The sequence below is a fragment of the Anabas testudineus genome, chromosome 18 (genome assembly GCF_900324465.2).
Source record: "Anabas testudineus chromosome 18, fAnaTes1.2, whole genome shotgun sequence".
Classification (NCBI taxonomy): Eukaryota; Metazoa; Chordata; class Actinopteri; order Anabantiformes; family Anabantidae; genus Anabas; species Anabas testudineus.
The window spans coordinates 1,413,529-1,439,591 of NC_046627.1; the positions used below are offsets into that span (position 1 = coordinate 1,413,529).

Below are 26,063 nucleotides of genomic sequence, written 5' to 3' on the forward strand. Positions count from 1 at the left end.
TTGTAGTTTCATCTCGTGACGACTTAGCTGATGATTTTAACATGAAATGAAAACAGTGCTGGAAGCTGCTGCTCCAATTAAAACTGAGGAAATAATGAGAAAAAAGGTCGACACCATGAAAAACAGTCAGACCATGAATTAAAAAGAGAGACTGTGGAACTGCTGAACACAGAGGGTGGAAACTAAATTAATCATTCATTAACTGATTCTGTTGGAAGACTGGAGGAAGGACTGTGGTCATTTTAATTTGATGTAAATAAGAAGGAAGTCTGGTGCTGACAGCTGTTTGGTCAGATAATTATCATCTACAGGATGAACTAGAATCTACTACATTACCCACAATCCTCATCAGCTTATGTCCAATATGACCAAAGAGTTTTACAACAGCTCTGTGTTTCTTTATCATCAGTTTTGACATTAACAGTCTCTACTGTTCACTGTGTTTTATCATGTTCCAAACTTCTACTGACTTTTCTCTTATTTTTTATTTTACAGTAAACACACCAAAATCTTTAATATTTCATTAATTTATCTCTTACTCTTTAATTCTGGCTCCATGAGAAGAAGCTCAGTGAATCTGCTGAAAACTGAACTTGTGTAAAAACTGCTCTGACTTTGTAGAGAGAAGTTTCCCATTCACTTCAATACAGTCAGTTTGATCACAGCAGCATCTGGGGGACGTTAGAGGAACTGCAGCTCAACACACTTTAAGCACAAATCAAGTGTTGTGTGAAGAGTAGAAAGTGAGCTGGTGATTGGAGGAAATGTTTGGAGAAGTGTGACAGTGTTTTAGAAAATGTGTTGAATCAACAGATAAAAACTGTCACATGTTGAGTGAGAGAAGAAAACAAAGAGATTCAAAGTGTGGAGAGTTTCCTCCAGAGTGAGACCTCTGTCAGAGTTCAGAGGATCTAAAGCAGAAGTCACCAAAAAACCACAAGAACATGTTGGAGTCCAGATCACAGAGCTGATCAACATGTGACATCACACTGTGACATCACTGATCAGCACCCATCAATAGGGATCAATAGTGAGTGTGTAGACTGTGTGAGAGTCAGGAGGAGTCCGAGGGAAGAAGAAGAAGACAAAGCGTCCTCCTGTCTTCATCCATCGTCCATCAGCTCCTTCACTTCCAGTTTGTCTCTGATCCAAAGTCCGATCAGATCAATAATCAAAGATCGATCAACAGACCGATCAAACTGATTGATCAGCATCAATCAGAGGAGTTGGATCAGTGGAGCTGCTTCTGTTCCTGATGTCCACTGTTTGATCTGTGTCCTGAATTCTGTCTGTAGAGGAGAGAGAGACGGTTAGAGAGGGAGACGGGTAGAGAGGGGGAGAGACAGGTAGAGAGAGAGAGACAGGTAGAGAGAGAGAGACAGGTAGAGAGAGAGAGGTAGAGAGAGAGAGAGGTAGAGAGAGAGAGAGAGAGAGGTAGAGAGAGAGAGAGAGAGAGAGGTAGAGAGAGAGAGACAGGTAGAGAGAGAGAGAGGTAGAGAGGGAGAGAGAGGTAGAGAGGGAGACAGGTAGAGAGAGAGAGAGGTAGAGAGGGAGAGACCGGTAGAGAGAGAGAGAGACAGGTAGAGAGAGAGAGAGGTAGAGAGGGAGAGACAGGTAGAGAGAGAGAGGTAGAGAGAGAGAGAGAGGTAGAGAGGGAGACAGGTAGAGAGAGAGAGAGGTAGAGGGGAGACAGGTAGAGAGAGAGAGAGACAGGTAGAGAGAGAGACAGGTAGAGAGGGAGACAGGTAGAGAGAGAGAGACAGGTAGAGAGAGAGAGAGAGAGGTAGAGAGGGAGACAGGTAGAGAGGGAGACAGGTAGAGAGGGAGACAGGTAGAGAGAGAGAGAGGTAGAGAGAGAGACAGGTAGAGACTGGAGACAAATATCTTAGTTCTGACCTTTGACCTGAAGCAGCACAGTTTTCACTCTCAGACAGTTTCCCTCCTTGTCATAAACTCCACATTTATATTCTCCTGTGTCTCTGACTTTTGGGTTCTTCAGGATCAGACTGAAGTCTCCAGTTTTCAGCAGGTTTCTCTTCATCTCTGTTCTGTCTCTGTAAAACTGGTTCTGGATCCAAGGCTGATCAGAGCCGTTCAGATACATGTGGACCGTCCTGTAATTACTGTCTGTCCACTCCACTGTAGCGTCCTCAGGCAGGTCCCCTGTGGTCCTGAAGGGCAGCTGGACTGACTCCACTCCCTCCTCCACCTCCACCTGACAGTCTGAGAGGACAACAAACCACAACATCAGCTGGACAGACAGCAGCAGCAGTTTTTAATCACTTTACTGAATGAGGACAAAGTTGGAGAGAAACCTGAAGGACAGAACCAGATCAGACCAGAAGGTCACAGGGGACAGAAATCTAGAAACTAAAACCTTCTTCAACACAGCTGGAAGATTTTCTGAATCTTTCCCTGATCCAAACTATTAAAGCTGCTTTTCTTTCTTCTTCCTTCCACTTTGTTCTGGATCCAAACTCTTTCTGATCAATACTGTCTCACTCTGATTGGTCATCAATCAGCTTATTGATATCAGCTGCTGTTCACACATGGAAATGAGCTCCTGTCTTCTTCTCTGCTCATTCATACGTAGTCAGTCTGAAATGTTGGGGACCATCAATATTGGTGATGGATTGGATGTTTTCATGTCTGATCTCTGTGGACTGGAAAGAACGGATCAGTCCAAAGACCAGGACTTCATGTCCAATAGCTGCCATGATCCTGAAGTGACAGGTTCCTGAATGGAGGATTCAAGAAATCCTTTGATTTCTTTGACGTCAGTCCTTCATCTCTCACACTGATCTTTGTTCTTCCAGCTGATCTGGATCTGATTCAGCTTTTTCCAAACAGCACAACTCTCCAAATGGAAATGTGGCTCTCTGAAACCCTCAGGACTTGGTCTTGCGTTGGTCTGGATTAAGTTGGTCTTTGTGGTTGTGCTGTCACCCACAGACTGATGACGTGCTGTGTCCGCAACATTTCACTGTGTGGATCAACAACAGCAGCTACAAGCTGTTCCAACAGGAACTTATTCATTCATCCACTAACATCAAATGCGTAGATAGGATAAATAAGAACAACAACAGTTAACTTAGTATAATGACTTGGCTATATTATACTGACCTCTGACTTGTAGCACGACTTGTTTCTTCATCAGGATGTTTCTCTCCCTGTTGTAGACGGTGCAGGTGAAGATTTCTCTGTCTCTGTCTGTGGGGTATTTCAGGGTCAGACTGAGGTCTCCAGGTTTCAGCAGGTTTCTCTTCATCTCTGTTCGACCTCTGTAAAACTGATGCTGTTCTTCAGGCTGATCAGAGCCGTTCTCATACACATGGACCTTATCATTTTCATTGTCCGTCCACTCTATTTTGACACCTTCAGGCAGACAAAATGTGGTTTTACAGGGCAGCAGGACAGACTCCACCCCTGAATCCACCTCCACCCGGTAGACTGAGAGGACAACGAAAAGCAGGAACTAAGGGTGCTTTCACACTTTCATTTGTTTGCTGACTATGCAGGCGAAGTAATTTAATAAACAATAATCAACTGGCTGACCAATCCACATTAACATTCATAGTCCACAACACTTCACCTTCTTTCTGTATTGTATGTGGGTAATGTAGTAGCAGTGATGTACCTGAAATGAAGTACTGACGAAAACGTACTAAAAGACCCCCAGTAACAAGAACCAGAAGAACCAGGAGAACCAGGAGAGCTTTGGTCCAGAATGGAAATCGTTCTGTGCAGGAAACAAAATTCAAAATTCAAAGAACGTGAACTTGAGGTGTGTGACACTAGATGTTGGGTTTATTACTGACCTCTGACCTTTATCTACACTAGGTGTTAGGGTTTGTTACTGACCTGTATCTACACTAGGTGTTAGGGTTTGTTACTGACCTCTGACCTTTATCTACACTAGGTGTTAGGGTTTATTACTGACCTCTGACCCGTATCTACACTAGGTGTTAGGGCTTGTTACTGACCTTTTACCTGCAGCTGCACGTCTGTCACCTTCCGTTCTTCTCTACCATCACTGATGCTGCAGGTGTAGTTGCTGCTGTCAGACAGTTGTGGTTTTGTCAGAGTCAGGCTGAAGTCTCCAGTGTCCAGAGCATCAACCATCATTGACGTTCGCCCGATGTAATGCTGGTTCTGATCTTTCAGATCATCTTTTTCTCGTCGGAGGTGGACAGTTGTAGGATTAAAGTCATAGCGGCTGCATGTCAACATGGGGTCGTCAGGTAACCTACCAGTGTACTGACAGGACAGCAGGACAGAGTCTGCACCCACAAACACCTCCACCACCACAGCCTGGACGGACAGGGAAACTGGGAGAGTAGACAGACAGAGACAAATCCACAGTTTACAGAACAGAATATTACATTACTGAATAGTGAAGAGTGGGTAAATATAATATCTACAGATAAATCTAAAAAGAAGCAACAACTCATCATAGATTGAAAAATATTAGTCCTCTGTGTAGTAAACGAGACAGGCAGTGTAAAAACTTGTCATCAATCATATTTCATAACGTAGAACATATTTTGTTTGCTGTTCTTACATTTACATTTAGTCATTTATCAGATGTTTTTATCCAAAGTGGTTTTCAGGGGTAGGTAGGGTAAGCATAAGGAGGTCTTGCCTAAGGACCCATACTGGAGGTAGGCCACAACTGGGATTCTCCCACATGGAAGGCGGGGATCTTACCACTACACTAACTAATCAGCCAGTTATATAGTCAGTGATATAGTCAGTGATTGTGGAGGGGACAAATGGGATCTTTGGGTTTATAGGAGCTGATTTCAGCTCAGTAAAGGTTGTAAAGAAAGTTGTTCTGGGCTCTTTGTCACAGAGAACTAAAGATCTATGATACAGATGATGGATCTGAAAACAAACCAGATCCAAACTTCTCAGTTTTTGGTTCAGTTTTGCTGTGCTGGTGTGATGAGGTTTCAGATTAGTGTGATCAGCTGCAGCCAATCACCAACAAGTTTCCAATAAAGAGATGTGTAAAAGACTTCAGTGAAGGATCGCCTGGTGTATCCTCACTTATCTCTCCTAAAAATTGATCCAAATCTTCGGTTCTCAATCCTGTGGGACTATGTAAAATATATTTTCTATGTGAAAGCTTGTGTAGCTGTGTACGTGACAATTGAGAAATATGTTAAGCTTAACATAACCTTAACATGCTTAAAGGGAGCGAGCAGGGGTGTTAAAACAGTTTGTTCTTTTGCAGATGAGGGAAGACATGGTTGTCTGCTCTTTAGCTGAACTTTTGCAAAACAGGCTTTGAAACAAGGTAAAAGGGTTCAGAGTTTTGACAGAGAGGTGAGAAAAGTATACGTCACACTCTCCAGATATCTGCATTGGATTATTCAGGCATTTGTGAACAAAAATAAAGACAATATTTAGCAGATTTGAGCGTCGTCACAGTCTCTTTCTAAACCACCAACTTGGGAGGGATCGGATCCTGACACTTCTCAGAAAGAAATAAGAGGGTTTTGGGGCATCCTTCAAGATGGAGAAACAGAACAACCCTGGGCCAAACAAGCATCGATGATAGAGGAACAATCAATGAAGGGAAATTGAGATGCACCCTTTGTGGAGCTCTATGATGACTTTAGAAAGTAGGGTGGCTGCTGGGACCTGTATGATGTTTGAACTGGAAACCTTTATCAATTTAAGAGGTAAAGGTTTCAGAGGATAGACAGGTTTGGTTTCTTTGGTTTTCTTGGTGTTCAGTTCCAGGTTGAATTGTCAGTTTGTTGACAAGAGCATCATGCCCCCTGTTCTCTGACACCCAGACCAATAGTCTGAAATGAATAGTCTTTTTTTAATAAAGGGTCTTAACGCTGGATGTTAAAGTGGAGTGGCTGGCTAGTGTGGGAGACTAGGGTTATAATCCCAGAAGTGGGGTTCCTTAGGCAAGACCTCCTTACGCTTACCCTGGCTACCCTTGTACTGACTTGTAAGTCACTTTGGATAAAAGTGTCTGCCAATTGAGTAGATGTAAAGTGGTGTAATTCTGAATCCTTTACTAATGTTGGCCCATTGTGATTTCTTCCTTATATACTAATGACAACAGGGAGCTGCTATAGTAGACAGAAGGACAAACACTCAACCTGAATCTAAACAGTGTTTATTGTGATTCCTGCCTACTTTATATTACTTTGAACTGAACTTAAAAATATTTTACAGCAGGGGTAAACTCAAATTAAAATTTACAGTGGGCCAAAATTAAAAAACGGGATGAAGTTGTGGGCCAAACTCGTTGAAAACAATGGAAAGTGTGCTGCGCCCACAGAGTCACACTTTGACTGGAGCGTGTTACTAAACTAGAGTTCAATCAGCTCCATTTCCATCCAGGTTGGTGCACTTTCCACATCAACTGCAACTGATTACTGAGGAGTTCAAAACTGCATCACACATAACACACATGATTTGAAGAGTCAAGTATAATTTTGGCCCGAGTTTGACACGTTACAGCATTTTAGCTCATTACCATCAATCAAATTAACAGATTCAAATGTTAAGCTGGTAAACTAGGTAACACATCTGAAAACAAATTGAAGAAACTGATACTGATACTGTTCAGTTGTAAAATGGCCTGCATAACATTGATAAGAAAAGCCGTGTGAATGGATGATAGAGCCTAGAGAAGAAGTATAGATGGAAAAAAAGAAGAGGACCGAAGACTAAGCCCTGCGGTACACCGGTGGAGAGGTTATGAAAGTCAGAATAATGCCCCTGCCAGGATACCTTGAAGGTTTGTTCAGACAAGTATGACCGAAGCCAGGCTAGAGCTGATCCAGAGATGCCCAGGTCTGAGAGTGCAGTCATGAGAATCTGATGGTTCACAGTGTCAAAGGCGACAGATAGATCTAATAGAATAAGGACAGAAGATTTACCTGCAGCTTTAGCCACACGTAGGGATTCCACGACAGTCAGAAGTGCCGTCTCTGTGGAGTGACCACTCTTGAAGCCAGACTGATTGACATCAAGGAGGTTGTTCCGGGAAAAAAAGTCAGAGAGTTGATTGAAGGCTGCACGTTCCAGAGTCTTGGCCAGGAATGAAAGAAGAGAGACCGGTCTGTAGTTCTCCCCAAGGGAGGGATCCAGAGAAGGCTTCTTCAACAGTGGAGTAATTTGGGCCTTCTGGTGGCCAACTTACAAGTGACTGTCTTGGAGGGCAGATCCCGAGTAGAGAGCAACACTTTCTGGCCAGATAAGTGGAAGCTGTGGACAGGCAGAGAATGGCTGACTGAGAGTAGCTCTTAACTGTCTGCAGCAGGGATCGGCCAGCCCATAGCCACACCCTGCGACACCTAACGGCCAGGGTATGTGTTGAGGGGAGGTACACTTCAGCATCTAGGCTGGGGAACAAGGACGAAAGGTAGCCATAAACGACCTCAAAGTGATCGCTGCCAATTGTGGGCAGACTCTACCCAGGCCACATTCTCTGACCAGGAACATGGGTCCTGGTCACATAGGAGTCTGAAAATACCGAATTAACTTGCAATACATCATTTCTACTTTCATCAGTGGGGGACTCCTGAACTGCTTAGAACTTGGTGGGATCTATCTGGATGCTACTGGCTACAAATAATGAAGCCAAGGAAGTGTGTAGAGTCTCTGTGAAAATTCAATTTTTAAGCCTTTATGTGTAGCCGGTCCTGCAAAAGATCTCTAAGAATGGGAGAATATTTTAAATTCATCAAGATACACATAGACAAACTTATTCAGCATATCTCTTAAAACATCATTGACCAAGTTCTGGAACATTGCAGGAGCACTGGTCAAGCCGAACAGCACAACCAGGCATTCATAATGCCCAGACAGAATGTTGAAGACTGACTTCCAGTCACTTTAACCCACTTCCACCCCTCCCTTAGGCACACCAGGTGATGGGCATTCCTCCAATCTCACTTGGTGAATATCTTGGCAGCCTGTAAGAGTTTAAAAGTGGTGGTTGACAATGTCAAGGGGTATCTGTTCTTAACCTTTATTTTGTTTAGTCCCCTATAGTGGATAGTAGGCACAGGGTCCCATCCTTTTTTTCCCAAAAAAAGAAATCAGACCCAGCAGGGAAAGATGAGGGACACATAAGACCCACTCTGAGTGCCTCAGAAATATATTTAGACATGGCTTTGTGCTCTAGTGGTTGAGTGAGGGTCAGGAGAGAAGAAGCTGGACAATCCACTGCTCTGTGGCTAGCTGTGCCACAATAAAGACAAAGATTCTCACAGAACCGCTGTTCCTTCTCTTTAGGAGAGAGCTTTGAGCTGCAGATTGCAAGGTTTCTGGAGTCAGAGAAGGAGGCTTTCATGCAGGCTTGCTCTCAGGAATCAAGCAGTGGCTGGGTGGCAATCTGGGAAGGGTTTCAGGAGGAACCTGTGGGACCCGTCCTTTTGCTGGGCCAGGTCCACAAGCGTCTGCAGGCTCTTTGGTCTACAACGAAGACATCCTTGATACAGAACGATAAGGAACAGCCACAGCGAGCTGTTACAGATGACCAGTCTGGTGCTTTGTGGTCTCTTCTTTGATCTGAATATCAAGTGAAGTTCCTGTTCTTGATGAAAATCTCTCAGTTTGCTGCTGTAGTTAAATCGTTGATCGTAACCCAACATCAGTCTGTGAATGTTTCACCATTTAGTTCTAAATTAACCAGGAACCACAAATCCTGGGGTTGTTGGTTAAATCAACTCTTTATTGAACAACTATACTAAAACAGCTGATTGTCTTGATTTAATCCTGTCAGTTTATGTTAAAAACCAAAGTATAACTGTCGTTGCAGTGAGGAAGTCAAATGGTTCAAACGTACACAGACCAGTGTTGGATCAGTCAGAGGGAGGAAGCTTCTCTTACCGTGCACGAGGATCACAAACACCACCAACACCTTCATCTTCCTGTAGAAACACATCCACAAAGTCTCCATCTATCTGTCTCTTAGTAAACTAAACTAAGTTTAACAGCTTCAGGACGTCAGTTCACAGCCAGTTGGTTCCTTCTTCCTGATAATTTACTGACTCTGCAGTTTCACTTCAGGGAAAAGTTAAGTTCCCCTTTTGGCTGTAATTAAATTACAATGGATCAGATGTTTCGACAGGACAGAAACTGTCCAACCACAGGTTTCACAGACTGTTCACTCCAACAGGTTCAATAAATTCTGAGGTACATTTACAGGGGAACCTTGGGAAAAGCTCAGTTTCCTGGATCCAGCATTGTTTGCAGCAGCAGCAGCAGCTTTGGTTTCAGCTGTTAACTCTGCAGAACACAAGTCTGAGTCCAGGAGACGGAGCTGAAATCCACCAGGAGCTGAGGAGGGAAAGATCCAGAGATGATATGAACCTCATCTAAGAATGTGAGATCCCTCCCCAGTAAAACGGACATCGGCACTGATCAATGACTAGACCCTTCCAAAAGTATTGGAACAGAAAGGCAAGTTCCTTTATTTTTACTGCAGAGTGAAAACATTTAGGTTTCACCTCAAAAGATGAAGACGACACAAAGATCAACATCTCAGCTTGGATGAAGGATGATGTTTAACTCTGCTGCTGTGGCTCTTTGACAACAATAAAGTCTTATCAGTAGAATCACATGGGAACAGTTGTAGTGGTCCTGGACTGCTGCACTGACATCAGTAGATTCTGGGTCTAAGAGGTGACACTCGATGGTTTTGAGGTGTCAACAGTGCAGGAATCCTCTGAGCTGATGAGCTGTGGCCTCACACATCGTTCACAATGACCCCCAGCCGGTCAGTGAAGATGTGGATCCATCTCATTTGGACCTGAATGTTACTAAAGCAGCTCACAGAACGTGTGGATGAAGTTTGTGTTTTATTCACTGTCACACTGCACAGTTCAGCCAACTAGTAGTGATACACTCCAGAAAGATTAGCTAACGTCTCTGATTCCAGAGGAAACACGGGAGATGCTTTGTTTTTGTTCTTATCGTCCAACTGGCTGAAAAACCAAGAAAATCCTCTTCAAACTAATCACATACACACAATCACAGGAAGTGGTGGAAAATAAAAAACACATTTCAAGAGACGTATCATTGTACTCGTGTGTAAATGTTTGAAAACTGATCATAAAACCTCAGAATGATTTTGATCCATACTCAGTAATGTGGCTGTGATTGTAGCTGCAGGTTTAGTAGAGTCCTTACGTCAGGGGTGTCAAACGTACGGCCAAGGGGTTCAGTCTGGCCCGCGGGATAAATCTGAAAGTGAAAAAATGCAATGAGACATGAAGTAGGATTTCTGAAAAATAAACTATTCCTAAATTGTTCGCTAGGGGTGCTAGGGTGTTTTAGAAGAAGAAAAAGACGAAACAATTCTGAGATAGACACAGCTAATGTTCAGTGATTACTACGATACATCTACTTACTACATCTACTTACTTTTGTACTCGCCTTCGCACCCTCATTAGCCAAAATGTCTTTCTCAAAAAGGAGAAAACTTCACTACAAAAGAGTTTGGTCATAAAGTTTAGGTACCGTATTTTCCGCATTATAAGGCGCATAGAATAGACGCTACAGTAGAGGCTGGGTTACGTTATGCAACATTAGATGGAGCTGCGCTAAAGGGAATGTCAACAAAAAAGTCAGATAGGTCGGTCAACCTTTAATTAATAGATTACAAACCAGCCTTCTGACAACGTATTTTCTCCGTCAGTAAATTAAAGTAGTTTAGTTTCCACAGTAAAACCAACTGGTTCATGTCTATGCTGAGTGTGATTTATACGTTTGTGCCTTGGAAAGCATTTGTCTTTGTAAGTATTAACATGTTTATTGTCATTAGAAGTATGTTAGTTGTTACCTGTTACATGTGATAAATTACGTGTGTGTGTTATTGTAATTAGCTTCATTCAAGTCAAGCTAGCGTGTGAGTGTAACATACCAAATGTGTAACGATGTGTATTATTTGTTAATTTAGTTTCTTTCTGTTTCTTTCAGTTACATAAAGAAAAGATAGGATAAAATGTAGTTGAGATCAATGTACTCCTCAGTTCACAACTCCAGTAAAGACCAGAAACCGCACCATTGATTCATTAATGTTAAATTCTCTGGCTGCTGGTCTGTTCCCGTGTTCTACTGCGTGACTGACTCAATATTGATCCATATATAAGGCGCACGAGGTGCGGAAAATACGGTATGTATTTTTTATGTGTGTTTCATGTATAAATCTTATATTTATTTTTTATTTATTACTTTCTATCTTATACATTTAAAATGTCCACCACTTAAGTTTGTAAGATGTGGGGGGTCAATTTAAGTTTTGAGAATTTTTACACATGTAGAGTAAAAATAATTCCTATATGTCAAGTTAATTTAATGTTGAAGTGCAATAGGCTGCCATATTTTTCAAATCTAAATACCTGTGACTTTTGTGTTTTGTGCCTTTTGTACAATCACTGTGATCAGTTGTAATGCACACATGTAAATGATGAACTGAAGAAAACTGCACGTTTTTCTTGGGAAATCTGACTTTCTTCATAAAGTGTTTTGTAATATGATAGTTCATTAAATAAAAAAAATATCCTAATGTAATTGTACTTCTTTCCACTAAAACAAAGGGGAAAACATGAATTTATTGTTATTTATAGCTATGATGAGCTTTACCTCGATTTTAATGGTCCGGCCCACTTGACATCAAATTATACTGTATGTGGCCCCTGAACTAAAATGAGTTTGACCCCCCTGCCTTACGGTAACGTCATGTTGCTCTGACTGTTGTTCAGTTTTATATTCACCTGATGAAAACCTCAGATCCCAGATCAGGTGTCTGCCCCCTTCTTAAATTAGAAGAAGAAAACTGCTCATGTAGACGTCTCCACCATTCTGAACTTTGGTGACAGCTGATACCTGACAACAGGTGTTGTTCTCAGCAGAGGAACCAGGATGTGGTGACCACACCCAGAACAAGGAGCTGTGAATAAAGTGGGAACAGAATGATCCAGTGAGGAGTGAAAAGTGATGCTGCAGGTGAAACCAGCCTGATGAGGTGCAGAGAGAAGCTTGAGCTGATCAGTGATAGTAGATAGATAGTAATTAATATTATTATTATAATGGAAATTATGAATTGAACCACATGTTGGAACATTCTGTCTGAGTCCCTGAGATAAAAAGTCAGGTCCACCATCTGACAAGGACTAAACCCTGTTCACAAGAGTCACTTCACGTCATGTCGTCTCATGAGAAGCAGAAATGTAAAAGGATAACTCTCAGAAATCAGTTTTCTAACACGGTGTAAGAAAAGTAGGAAGAAAAACATTAAAATGAGGAAAAATAGAAAAGAAACGAGGGGCGACATCAACTCTGAATAGACCCTAAGTATAAACCTACATAAGAACCACTGTTGGGGATTATTACATCTCTAACTGCACCACTATCAAAACCATAGAGTTCATCATTCATCTCCTCTTTCCTGTTGTTCCCTGTTTAACGTTCATTTGAATGTAGTCATTTCAGCAGACGCTGTTCGTTAACACCATGGTCACTGTGTTTCTGAACACAGCTCCGTGTTCCAGCACATGGCTGCCATCCCAGTGAGCTGTGGACATGATCTCTGTCTGTTTCTGCTGCGAAACGGTCGACGTGCAGCCACAGTTTTACCACCGTACAGGACGGTGTTCATCCACACACAAGGAAATAAACAGCCGTCAGCAGCAGCTGCCAGTTACTGAGGAAAATACCTGCTCACTTTGAATTGATCCCAGTGGCACATTTCAAAATAAAGACCTCTGTCTCTACTTCTCATCAAATACAGGTTTGAAATGATCGACGTGACGTCTGCTGTTTATAAAGTCTGCTGACTTCTTAGGAACTGGGTTTGTCTGGAGACTCTCAGTCGTCCAGGTCGTGTTTATCCCACAAAATGCTGTTCAGTAACAACTGGACTCTCTTCACGTTCAGTTCTAAACCTCTGGATAGAAGGTGAAACAAGTCCAGTTGTTACTGAACTGGTTTGTACCTATGACAGACTGGAAGGATGCTGGGAAGCTCTGTTTGTCCCTCAGCTCTTGATGAGCTAATACTACAAATACTACACTGAAGACTTCATGGAGCGGAGACATTATAAAAGTTCCAACAACTCCGATAATCTGGATTAAAATATGACTCTAAATTACACTGAGTCCACAGTATGATTACAGTTTGTCTATCTACAGGTTCTGTATTGGTTTATGTTGAAGTAAGTTTCTTTATGAGCTCAGCGCCACCTACTGGTGGTTCCTGATATTTGTTGTAAAAAACTCAGGTCAAGAACAAAAAGTTCGACTGAGGTTGGTTAATTTAAGAATTCCAGTCGGCCAAGATGCAGAAACAGCACAAAGGAGCTGCTGAAATATTCTCTGATGGTTCAATAAACTAATCAACACATCTGAACCTCATCAAATTCAGGATCAGATCCCAACCAGACTGTGGCTGCAGAAGATCTGGGAGGAACTCACAGCTGAATATCAACAGATGATCAACAGATCAACTTTGGTTTTATGATCCATTTAAAACAAATCTCAAAATCTACATCCACATACTTTATAAAGCAGCACATGGTTCAACAGCACAGTTCACAGGATTTCTGATCTGATAACCAGCTACAGCCCAGTCTGACCTCTTGATGATCTGATGAGAACATTGATTTGTCTCGATCATCCAGTGCAGGTTGTTCTGTGTAAACTCTACTACTGATCCTCTGATCTGACTCCAGTAAAGTTGTATTTAGGTACTAAGGACCGTTCCTGTGGAATGGAAAACCAGTAACTACTGTCCTGACGTCAATACTGGTTTAATATTTATAATTGTACAGTTTGTACCTCAAAGGACACAATATGCAGACATAAAAGGTCACAGCTGCATGGTTTTTCTCTCGCATATGACTTTGTTCATGGATTTATAACTGACGTTTGTCTGAAAATGATTTTCAACACTGGTCACACTAGTGATGTTTGTCTACAGTGTGAATTCTTTGATGGTTTTTAAGTAGATTTGAGGTAACAAAAAATTTCCCGCACTGATCACAGCTGTATGGTTTCTCTCCAGTGTGAATGTATTGGTGATATTTAAATGAGAAACCTGTTTTCTCTTTGACATTAATGAGGTATTTTCTGACATTGTTTTGTTAAAGTCACCAACTTTTATTAACGATGATTTAAACTGTCAATAAAAGGATAAAACATCAAGTTATATTCAATTTCTCATTTCAAATTTACAGTTCAAAACTTTTTACTAATTAGAAAAAAAAATTATTTCTACAGAAACAATATGCCTAAAGTAAAGTATACATTTCTTAAAATATGTTGATTCTTACATATAATATTTAGTGTGACTTATGTAGTATTCTTGTAATGTTCCAATGTGTTATATGTCATGGAAAACTAAAACAACTGCAGCTGATGAGTTAATCACAAAATTACTACAGAGCATAAGATAACTTGCTAATAACCCATGTACAGATGGCCAAAGTGAAACAGTGTTATACTATGATCAGCCTTTATAAGATGTGCTCTTTATTTATGTGACTTATTTCACTATTTTAATGTCCTGTATAACAGATAAACGTGTGTAAATACACCGTTGATTTAATTAATTACATGAACAAAACCTTTACTGACAGCCAGGCAGCCACAGGTCCTGGTAGGACAGGTCAGTCCAGATACTTGGATTAGTTTTACTACATTACCGTAGTACTTCAAGTGTAAGTTGGAGCAGTTAGCAGCTGTTTTAGCGCCCAGCTTTGTGCTTCTTCTGTGAATTAAAGTGAACGGCCTGGCTCCTGCTCCTGGAGAGCTGAAATATATCAAGGTAAGGATGAAGGTTTGTTAGCTAACGTTAAGCTAACACGTGGAGAGAGGTAGTTAGCTAACGTTAGCTTTTCTTTGACTGAAGACAAATGAATGTTAGCTAGCTAACCTAAGTGTAACAGAAAATGGTTAGCTGTTAATGCTAGTTCTGTGGCTACTCGGTTATGACATTAGTTAGTACAAAACTGTAGAAGTTACATTGACGACAACATTAACAGTCAAATATGTTTCACTGAATAAACAGAAGATGAGAAATCATGTTCAGAGGAGGGAGCAGGGAGGATGTAGACACAAAACTATGTCATGTGCTGTGTCCTCGTCATGGTGATCAGCTTTAGCTTATATTATGGCTGATGGCTGAACATAATGTTAATGTTAATGTTTTACCAAAAAGCACCAAACTCTACGGCTTCAAATCACAGCCAAAGGTAGTTTATTATCATTAATGAACATTAACTCCAGGAGTAACTTGTTAAAGTTAAACCTTCTTTAAAGTCATTATCTTTACTCAGGCAAAGATTGTTGTTGTGGAAAGATGCTTCACTCTGTAAACTGTACATTTGTACACCTGCAATAAGACTGAGTGTTAACGCAGCTCCACAAATGACTTCGGAGTGAAACATCTTGACTGTAGAGGATCCCATCACACCTGTTTCAGATGTTGCATAGAGCTCTGGGAGCTGATGTCCCACGACCCCAGATAATAAATAACATGTGACTGATGCATCCATCCATCTTCTTCCATTTATCTAGTGCTGGGTCACAGGAGCAGCAGTCTAAGCAGAGATGTCCAGACTTCCCTCTCCCCAGACACCTCCTTCAGCCCTTCAAGGTAAACACCAAGAGCCCAAACACCCTACAGAGACAAAAACTTTGACAGCGTGTATCCAGGACTTCATCCATTCAACATGACTCAGAGTTTATGGCCCTAGGAGAGGGTAGGAATGTAGACTGAATGTTAATTTGACAGACCTGTACATCAACTGTATTACAACTGCCATCGCATTGATCCCTCTCTCAATCTCACGTTCATTCTTCCCTCACTCATGAATAAGAGAAACTTAACTAGAACTACAGTAGATACTTAACCCTTTAAAGCCCAGTCCAATAAATAGTAGTTACAACATCCTATATATTTAAATGGAGTGTGTATTGCACAGACATTATTTCAAAATGTAAGATTTTTCATGTTTACTGTTTGTTTTTTATGTTTTATGTTTGATACATCAGAAGTTTATGATAATTATTTAATCAAAAGATTTTTGTGTATCAAATATGACACCATTGGCCTTATATAGTTAAACTCCTTCACTTGAAGCAGAAACACAGGAAAACAACTAGGTGGGGAAATCAAATGAACACAACATAAACTAGAGGTGAAAAAGGGACAACAAAAACCCACTGCACTGATGCAGGGAAAATGAAAACTAACCCACTAACCACAAAGACAAAGAAACAACAGAACAATTTAAAATCAAGACAACATAATTTTACGGTTTGATAAAGAGAAACATTTACAACACCAAGTTTTTAGTCATGTGTGCCTGAGTTCACTGATTCTGTTGGAGGACTGAAGGGTGGAGTCTGTTTCTTTTTAAATCAGTTAAAATATGAATGAAGTCTGGTTCTGACAACTGTTTGGTTAGATAATCACCCTGTAAATAACTTGTTTCATTTTACTACATTACCCAAAATCCTTATCAGCTACTGTTCAATCACAGTCTTACAGCAGCTCAGCTGTGACATTAACATTATCATTATCTCTTCCGTTCACTATGTCTTGTTCCAAATGTCGTTGAGATGACTTCTGTTGTGATTTGGCTCAATGCAAATAAATATAATTGAATTTAATTTTCTTTCATTTTTAATTTTCCACTTTGTGGACTGTAAACCCACAAACCAACCATATTTGATCTTGGAGTTTAATTGAATGGGAAACTTCTCTCTACAAAGTCAGAGCAATTTTTACACGTTTTTTACAAGTTCAGCTTTCAGCAGATTCACTGAGCTTCTTCTCATGGAGCCAGAATTAAAGAGTAAGAGAATTAAGTATTAGTCAGGTTGATCACAGCAGCATCTGGTGGACGTCAGAGGAACTGCAGCTCAACACACTAAGGACAAATCAAGTGTTGTGTGAACAGTAGAAAGTGAGCTGGTGATTGGAGGAAATGTTTGGAGAAGTGTGACAGTGTTTTAGAAAATGTGTTGAATCAATGGATAAAAACTGTCACATGTTGAGTGAGAGAAGAAAACAAAGAGATTCAAAGTGTGGAGAGTTTCCTCCAGAGTGAGACCTCTGTCAGAGTTCAGAGGATCTAAAGCAGAAGTCACTAAAAAACCACAAGAACATGTTGGAGTCCAGATCACAGAGCTGATCAACATGTGACATCACACTGTGACATCACTGATCAGCACCCATCAATAGGGATCAATAGTGAGTGTGTAGACTGTGTGAGAGTCAGGAGGAGTCCGAGGGAAGAAGAAGAAGACAAAGAGTCCTCCTGTCTTCATCCATCGTCCATCAGCTCCTTCACTTCCAGTTTGTCTCTGATCCAAAGTCCGATCAGATCAATAATCAAAGATCGATCAACAGACCGATCAAACTGATTGATCAGCATCAATCAGAGGAGTTGGATCAGTGGAGCTGCTTCTGTTCCTGATGTCCACTGTTTGATCTGTGTCCTGAATTCACTCTATAAAAGGAGAAAGAGACAGTTAGAGAGGGATACAGGTAGAGAGAGAGACAGGTAGAGAGGGAGAGACCAAAAACACAGCTACAAGTATCTTAGTTCGGACCTTTGACCTGAAGCTGCACAGTTTTCCATCTCAGCAAGTTTCCCTCCTTGTCATAAACTTTACATCCGTATTCTCCTGTGTCCCAGTTTGTGGGGTTCTTCAGGATCAGACTGAGGTCTCCAGTTTTCAGCAGGTTTCTCTTCATCTTTGTTCGACCTCTGTAAAACTGGTTCTGTTTCTTAGGCTGATCAGAGCCGTTCTCATAAATGTGAGCTGTGACCATTTGTGGTTCAGGTTCCTCACGAGTCCACCAAATTTCAGCGTCCTCATGCAGGTCCCCTGTGGTCCTGAAGGGCAGCTGGACTGACTCCACTCCCTCCTCCACCTCCACCTGACAGACTGAGAGGACAACAAACCACAACATCAGCTGGACAGACAGCAGCAGCAGTTTTTAATCACTTTACTGAATGAGGACAAAGTTGGAGAGAAACCTGAAGGACAGAACCAGATCAGACCAGAAGGTCACAGGGGACAGAAATCTAGAAACTAAAACCTTCTTCAACACAGCTGGAAGATTTTCTGAATCTTTCCCTGATCCAAACTATTAAAGCTGCTTTTCTTTCTTCTTCCTTCCACTTTGTTCTGGATCTAAACTCTTTCTGATCAATACTGTCTTAATCTGATTAATCTAGCCACAGGGGTTGCAAGTCAGTGACTTCTGTGCCGGTCCCAAGCCCAGAAAAATAGAGAGGGTTGCATCAGGAAGGGCATCCGGCGTAAAAATAGCCAAAAACAACCATCGTCCATAAGCATTTTATACCAGATCGGTCGAGGCCTGGGTTAACAACGACCGCCAACGCAGGTGGAAATTTGACTACTGTTGGTCGAAGAAAGAGGGGAGGCAGAAGGGTTCGTGGTCAGAGAGAGAAGGCAACAGGCAGGAACATAGATCTAAGAATAGGGACTCTTAACGTTGGCACAATGACAGGGAAAGGCAGAGAGCTGGCCGACATGATGGAGAGAAGGAAGGTAGATGTACTGTGTGTGCAGGAGACAAGGTGGAAGGGCAGCAAGGCACGTAGTATTGGAGGACGATACAAACTGTTCTACCATGGTGTGGATAGGAAGAGAAACGGGGTAGGAGTGATCCTGAAGGGGGAGTTTGTAAACAGTGTTCTAGAGGTGAAAAGAGTCTCAGACAGGGTGCTGAGCCTAAACTTAGAAATTGAAGGGGTGATGGTGAATGTAGTCAGTGGGTATGCTCCACAGGTTGGCTGTGAGTTAGAAGAGAAGGAGAGATTCTGGAGTGAGTTTGATGAGGTCATAGAGAGTATCCCCAGAGGAGAGAGAGTTGTTGTTGGAGCAGACTTCAATGGGCATGTTGGTGAGGGCAACAGAGGTGATGAGGAGGTGATGGGCAGGTTTGGTGTGAAGGAAAGGAATCTGGAAGGACAGATGGTGGTGGACTTTGCTAAGAGGATGGAAATGGCTGTAGTCAACACCTACTTCCAGAAGAGAGAGGAACATAGAGTGACATACAGAAGTGGAGGTAGGAGTACGCAGGTGGACTACATCCTATGTAGACGAGGTCATTTGAGAGAGGTTAGTGACTGTAAAGTGGTGGTAGGAGAGAGTGTAGCCAGACAGCACCGCATGGTGGTGTGCAAGATGACTCTGGAGGTCAGGAAGAAGAAGAGAGGGAAGACAGAAAAGAAGACCAAGTGGTGGAAGCTAAAGAATGAAGAAACTTGTGAGGAATTCAGACAGACGTTGAGACAGGTTCTTGGTGGTCAGGATGAGCTTCCAGATGACTGGGAAACTACAGCAGAGATTATCAGGGAAACAGGTAGGAAGGTGCTAGGTGTGTCATCTGGAAAGAGGAAAGAAGGTAAAGACACTTGGTGGTGGAATGAGGAAGTACAGGAATGCGTCCAGAGGAAGAAGTTAGCTAGAAGGAAGTGGGATGTAGAAAGGACTGAGGAAAGTAGACAGGAGTACAAGGAAGCGCAGCGTAGAGTGAAGAGGGAGGTGGCAAAGGCCAAACAGAAAGCTTACGATGAGTAAGACAGGTTAGACACAAAGGAAGGAGAGAAGGACTTGTACAGGCTAGCCAGACAGAGAGATAGAGATGGGAAGGATGTGTAACAGGTAAGGGTGATTAAGGACAGAGATGGAAAGGTGCTAACAACCCAGGAGAGTGTGCAGAAAAGATGGAAGGAGTATTTTGAGTGTCAGGAGTGTTGTGTGACAGAAGAGTGTCAGCAAGACTCAAAGGAAAGGTGTACAAGACAGTGGTGAGACCAGCTCTGCTCTATGGGTTAGAGACGGTAGCAGTGAGAGAGAGACAAGAGGCTGAGATGGAGGTAGCAGAGATGAAGATGTTGAGGTTCTCCTTAGGAGTGACCAGGTTAGACAGAATAAGGAACGAGTACATCAGAGGGACGGCTCACGTTGTCTGAGTTAGCGACAAAGTCAGAGAGGCCAGACTGAGATGGTTCGGACATGTTCAGAGGAGGGATAGTGAGTATATTGGTAGAATGTTGGAGATGGAGCTGTCAGGCAGGAGGACAAGAGGACGACCAAGGAGGAGATATATGGATGTTATAACAGAGGACATGAGGTTGGCTAGTGTTAGGGTAGAAGATGTTCATGATAGAGTGAGGTGGAAAAGGATGATTTGCTGTGGCGACCCCTGATGGGAAAAGCCGAAAGAGAAGAAGAAGAAGACTGTTCTGATACACAAGGACCTTATCACTGTCTCTGTTCGTCCACTCCACATTGACGTCTTCAGGCAGGTGGACTTTGGTTTCACAGGGCAGCAGGACAGACTCCACCCCTGAATCCACCTCCACCACCTGTTGGACTGAGAGGACAACAGAGCAGAAGATGATGTGGACAGACAGCAGCAGCAGCACTGACACATTTTCTTTGAGGTTATGAAGTGAAATATTTGTCGTAAATCAAACCTCTGACAGAGAATCACTGGTCAGTGAGTTTTAGTTCATATCAGATCTGGAGAAGAGGACGTGTTAATAAGCACAGAGACATTGGAAACAATGAGAGAAGAAACCAGCAGAAACATCCTTTGAACCAGCTGGTGGTGAACTTTGGCATCAGTTCACTACAACAATGTTGTGGTTCAGGTTCATCTGAGCAGTAAATGTACTGAGCTGAGCTGGACCTAGTGGTCCATCCTGTGGACTGTGTAAAAGACTCCAGATGTGCTGTGGTGTCTGTGGAGGAAGAAGCTTTTTCCTTGGTCGTATCAGAACAGGAGCTAACTTTGAAATCCATGAAATCACAGCAACAAGTCTCTGTAAATATGTGAGAATCAAACAGTTTCTTCATTGACGATGTTGTTGATGATGATTCATGTTGTTATGAAACTTAAGTTATTGATTTTACTCCAACAGATGTAGTTAGTTACTGTTCAGATAAAGATCGGACATCAGCTGTTTGACTCTCTGCTGTCAAGCTGCTGTCTGCTGGTCCAGTCTCCCTGGTATCAGGCTTCTGTCCTACTGATATCCAGAACTGTCTGAATGTGAAGACGACTTTCCTGACAGAGACCGACTGGAAATAGGACTTTAAACTGACTCCATCAATGTTTCATGGGTTCATTTATCAGAGAGAAGAGCTGCACAACATGAGTGAATATAAGAAGATAACGGTGAGTAACAACAGTCTTTATGTTGATAGAAATCCCAACGTGTTAGACACCGTTCTCCACCACCATCATCACAACTCAGTGGTTTGGAAGAACGAGCCTCAGGACATGTGGACTTAAAGCAGCTAAATGCTCCTCACAGTGGAACAGAGCTGCTGGATCACAGAGGAGGTGACAACACACAAAACAACAACATACCTTTGGTTTCTGATCTCCTCAGATGAACTTTACTTCTCCACAGATAAACTCCAAGAACCACAATAACAACCAGAGCAATGAGCAGGACACTCAGGAGAACCGAGACATCAGCTGGTAAAGTGTTGGGTTCTGTGGACAAGAGAAGAGACACTGTGACCGTTTCTGCACATTCTGTTCTCTCCCATTCCTGGTCCCTTTCTCTTTTCAGATACCCTGCATGTTCCCGCTCCTTAACCTCAGTGCACCTTGTTAACCTTCATCTGGTTCACCTGTGTCATTGTCTCTGCCCTGTTGCTACTGAGTTTTACAAGCTGAGGACAACAGGAAGCTGCTCCTTCATGTCAAAGGATCATGTTGTGGACTTTTCTCTGGTTTAATCATAAAACAATTCTAAACAGGTTGAGACGTTGTTACATTGAACAATGTTCTCTGTGTCTTGGAAAGTAGTAACTCCAGCTGTAGATCTTCAACCTGTCAGCAGTGATCAGCAGGAAAGAAGCGCTGTTAGTTACAACTTCTTTACTTTCTCTGTCACTGTGGTTCAACTTAATATTCATGCTCCATCTTATCTTAAAGACCTCATAGTTCATATTTAACCATCAGAACACTTTGTTCTCAGAGTGCAGGTCTACTTGTGGTTCCTAGAGTTTCTAAATGTACATCGGGACCTCTACTGATACACTGAGCTCCTCTCCTCTCCTTGATGTCTTCTCTCTCCTGTAGTTGTGTTTCCTCCTCTCTGTGTCCTCGTCCTCTGAGCTGTAAATCTCCAGAGTCCAGTTACTGGTTCTACCGACCTGCTCAGTGTTTTTGTTGTTGTTCTTGTCTCTTTCCTTATTCCATTTACTTTAACCAGTCGAGGCAGATGGCCGTCCACCCTGAGCCTGGTTCTGTTAGAGTTACAGTCCTGACCTCTGACCTGTATCTACAGTAGGTGTTAGGGTTTGTTACTGACCTTTGACCTGCAGCTCTACGTCTGCCAGTCTCCGTTCATTTCCAAACGCTGTGATGGTGCAGGTGTAGTTTCCGCTGTCAGAGACACTTGGTTTTCTCAGAGTCAGACTGAGGTCTCCAGCTGTCAGAGCATCAGTCCTCATCGATGTTCGTCCTTTGTAACACAGGTTTTGATCTTTAAGGTCATCACCATCTGAGTCACGCTGGTGGATAGTGGATGGACTGAGTGTGTTGCGGCTCCACAGCACCGTTGGCCTCAGAGGAACAGAAGAGATGTGGCAGGGCAACAGGACTGAAGCTGCCCCCTCATACACCTCCACACCCAAACCATGCTGGAAAACTGTGAGGACACAGAAACACAAACATGAATCAGCTGTGTCTGTGACAGGTAGAAAAAAGGGAGTTAGTTTAAGTTTAAGGTAGCTACTGATCAGAATCTCCTAATTTCAGGATGTGTCATTTAGTTTTCTTGTATAGAAGCAGATATGTAATGTGGATTGTTGTCTGCGTGAGTTGATGGTGCATCGATCTTCCAGTGATGCTGTTACCTGTGGTCACCAGTAGGGGGAGACAGCTCTACTTCCTCTCAGTAAATACAGACGAGTGATGCAGAGAGCGAGCTGGTTCCTTCACTCTTCTCCTCTCAGTATTTCTCTTTAATTAAGGACACAACACGTCCTGTTTCTAGTTCTGTGACTTCTGTAGTTTGACTTTTCCTCTGACTGGAGTGATTTTCTGTTTCTCTTTTTCTTTTCATATCCTTGTTTGTGACCCTCAAAATAAACTATTTCACTACAACCTGTATCCTGATCTGTTCTATTTTGGGAAACCTGTGACAGTGAAATAATCACACCTGGTTAAAATAGATATAATGTGGAAGTTTATATAGTGATTATATAGGACCAAATGTTAAAGTACTCGTATACAGTATATTCAGGTGTGGACATTCATACTAATGTAGATTTTAAACCATTTTATTTACTGACTGGTGGTTAATTTATGATAATACACCAGTATTTATTTGTTTATTTGGTAAAAATCTAAACTCCAGTGAATAAAACAGTGTTAATACTTTCCTTGTATGTGGGCTCTGTGTGATGTCACTTTGTAAAGTTTTATACTTACTCACAATATTTTCTTCTTCTCAGAAAACCTACAGTACTGGGCTCGTTTTGATGATGTGATGAAGGCCTTTAAGGGCTGGTATCACAAAGTGACATCAGTTTCTTATCCAGCTGTCTTAACTCAGGTTTTCCAGAATCACAAAGCTGATCTGGTTTTAATCAGGGTCTATCACCATGGTAACTAAGGCTTCACAGGTAACCTGCTGCAGACCAGAGGGGTTTTACACAAAACTAAAATAAATAAGGAATTAAACTTAAACTGACTAAAGTAATATTAAATATGTTTTTTAAAACACTAACTGTGCAGGCAACAGTATGTGAACCTTGTCAAATTTGAATGGTTTTCTGCAGTAATTTGTCATAAAATGTGATCTTAAGTAAAACTTATTAACAAATACAATCTGATTAAAATAACATTTTACTTATCTTTTGTGTCTTTATGGAAAACAACCATAAAAACCTCACAGTGCTGGTAAAAAAGATAATAACTCCTGTCACTAACTCAGGTCGTTCCATAGCAGATCTATTGGGTTGAGGTCTGGACTCTGACTAGGCCACTCCAAAAGCCAGATTTTGTTTGTTGTGTGTTTTGGATCATTTTCCTGTTGCATCACCCAACTTCTACAATGTTTCAGCTGCACAGACATTCCCACATTATTAAGAAGAATGTTTTGATACACCTGGGAATTCATCTTCCTTCCAGTCAATGCAAGCTGGACAGGCAGCAGGCCCAAATCATGATGTTTCCTCCACCATACTTCATGATTTGGATGATGTTTTCATGATGATATGCAGTAACACTTTTACACCAGATGTAGTGCTGTGTGTTCTTTCTAAATATTTCAATATAGTTTCATCAGTTCACAAATGTTGCCACTCTGTGAAGTGTCCATGTGTCTTTAACAAACTTCAGACTGTAGCAATGTTCTTTTTAATAAAAAGCAGTTTCCTTCGTGGTCTCCTGCCATAGACCCCCTGCTTGTTCAATGTTTTACCTACTGTTGACACATAAACATAGATGTTAACCAGTGACAATGATGCTTTCAAATCTTTGGCTGTCACTTTAGTTGTTTCTTTACCTCAATAAGTGTTTGTTGTGCTCTTGCTCTCTCATTTTAACTAGCCGCCCACTTCTTGGTAGAGTAGCCTCCGTCCCAAAGTGTCTCCATTTGAATATTGTTTAACTGTAGACTGGTGAATTTCTTTGACATCACTTTGTAACCCTGAAAACTCAAAATCTTTAAGGTCCTAATTTGAAGGGTTCACATACATTTCCCAGTAGAAATTGTTCTTCATAAAGACAAAAACATATTTTTTTTTGTGTTATTAAGCTTTAAGCACATTATATTTATTAATATCTCGACTTAGATGAAGTTCAGATCACGATTTAGAAGAAACAGATGCAGAAAACCACAACATTTCAAAAGGTCCACATACTTTATCTTCCACTGTCTGTTTTTCTTTCTTTAATGAAGGAACCAACACAAGTGTTATCTAGTCTTAGATTAGATTACACTTTACTGATCCCTGTAATAATGTTTCTATTCACACCTATTACCTTTTTTTTTTTTAATAAACTCTGTTCTGGTTTTGTAGTTTGCTCTTAAAAGTTTTAATTATTGACTGAACTTTGTCATATAACTGGTTGAAATAAAACAACAGGATTAATCTGATCAATCAGAGTCTTATCAAGAGAATTTCTAATATGTTCCCTAGACTTCAAGAAGAAAAAATATTGAATTTTTTTTCAATCTGTGTTACACAGAAATTAAAGTACTGAGGTCAGACTGAAGTCTGGGATGAAGGAAGCTTCTCTTACCGTGCACGAGGATCACAAACACCACCAACATCTTCATCTTCCTGTAGAAACTCCAACAACCACAAAGTCTCCTTCAACCTGCTTCTTCCTAAACTAAGAGCAGCTTCAGAAACAGCTTCAACTGAAGGATCAAGTTTCAGGTTGAACAGCTTTACAAGAAAAAACCATAGTTCAGAGATGATGGAACGAGGGAGGAGGTGTGTCCGTCTGTACTAATCAGCTGTTATCTCCATATTAAAGGTACAGTCCACCATTTCATTCATTACACACTGAGTCCAGTTCAGCTACTTCCTCCTGACATTCATCTACCTGTCCTTCCTCAGTGGGAGCTCCAAAAACCTCAGGTGGGTTTTCACAGTCCTCACTCTGTCAATGTAATTACAGCGGATCAGTACAAGGAGCCATCATCCACATGCACGGCTGGAATACAGTGTGCTCTTTATGTCCGAATGTCCTCGCTGCCCAGTGCTGTTCCTGATGTCCTGTTTCTGAATGGACTCACTTGTTCTGATGAGAACAGGATCTGACTCGTCCGACTGAGACATGTAGAGACTGGAACTGAATCCGCCTGAAAATAAAAGGAGTCAGTGTGACGAAGAAGCCTGAATGATCCAATCTGATCAGACACACACGTTTGTCTGAGTGTGTTGTTGTGTTTCATACTTGATTCCATCTGTGTCATAAAACTAAATGAAAACAGTTCTGGAAGCTGCTGCTCCAATTAAAACTAAGAAAGTAATGAGACAAAAGGTCGAAAAGGTTGC

General features: G+C 41.7%; 2 protein-coding genes across 2 annotated transcripts; both read right to left on the reverse strand.

Annotated features, from left to right (window-relative positions):
* Positions 1–511: 511 nt before the first annotated feature.
* On the reverse strand, positions 512–9,197 carry LOC113168433. Its single transcript, XM_026369451.2, has 6 exons — positions 8,866–9,197; positions 3,984–4,328; positions 3,638–3,739; positions 3,124–3,450; positions 1,897–2,223; positions 512–1,289 (listed from the first exon to the last, which is right to left on the reverse strand). The coding sequence occupies exons 1-6, from the start codon at positions 8,933–8,935 to the stop codon at positions 1,195–1,197; spliced, it is 1,266 nt and encodes a 421-aa protein (XP_026225236.1). The 5' UTR covers positions 8,936–9,197; the 3' UTR covers positions 512–1,194.
* Positions 9,198–20,459: 11,262 nt separating this feature from the next.
* Positions 20,460–26,048, reverse strand: LOC113168667 (myelin-oligodendrocyte glycoprotein-like). The gene is made up of 3 exons (XM_033326701.1): positions 25,300–26,048; positions 22,358–22,696; positions 20,460–21,531 (listed from the first exon to the last, which is right to left on the reverse strand). Exons 1-3 carry the CDS (start codon positions 25,334–25,336, stop codon positions 21,365–21,367), a joined length of 543 nt encoding a protein of 180 aa, XP_033182592.1. The 5' UTR covers positions 25,337–26,048; the 3' UTR covers positions 20,460–21,364.
* Between the last annotated feature and the right edge of the window lie 15 nt (positions 26,049–26,063).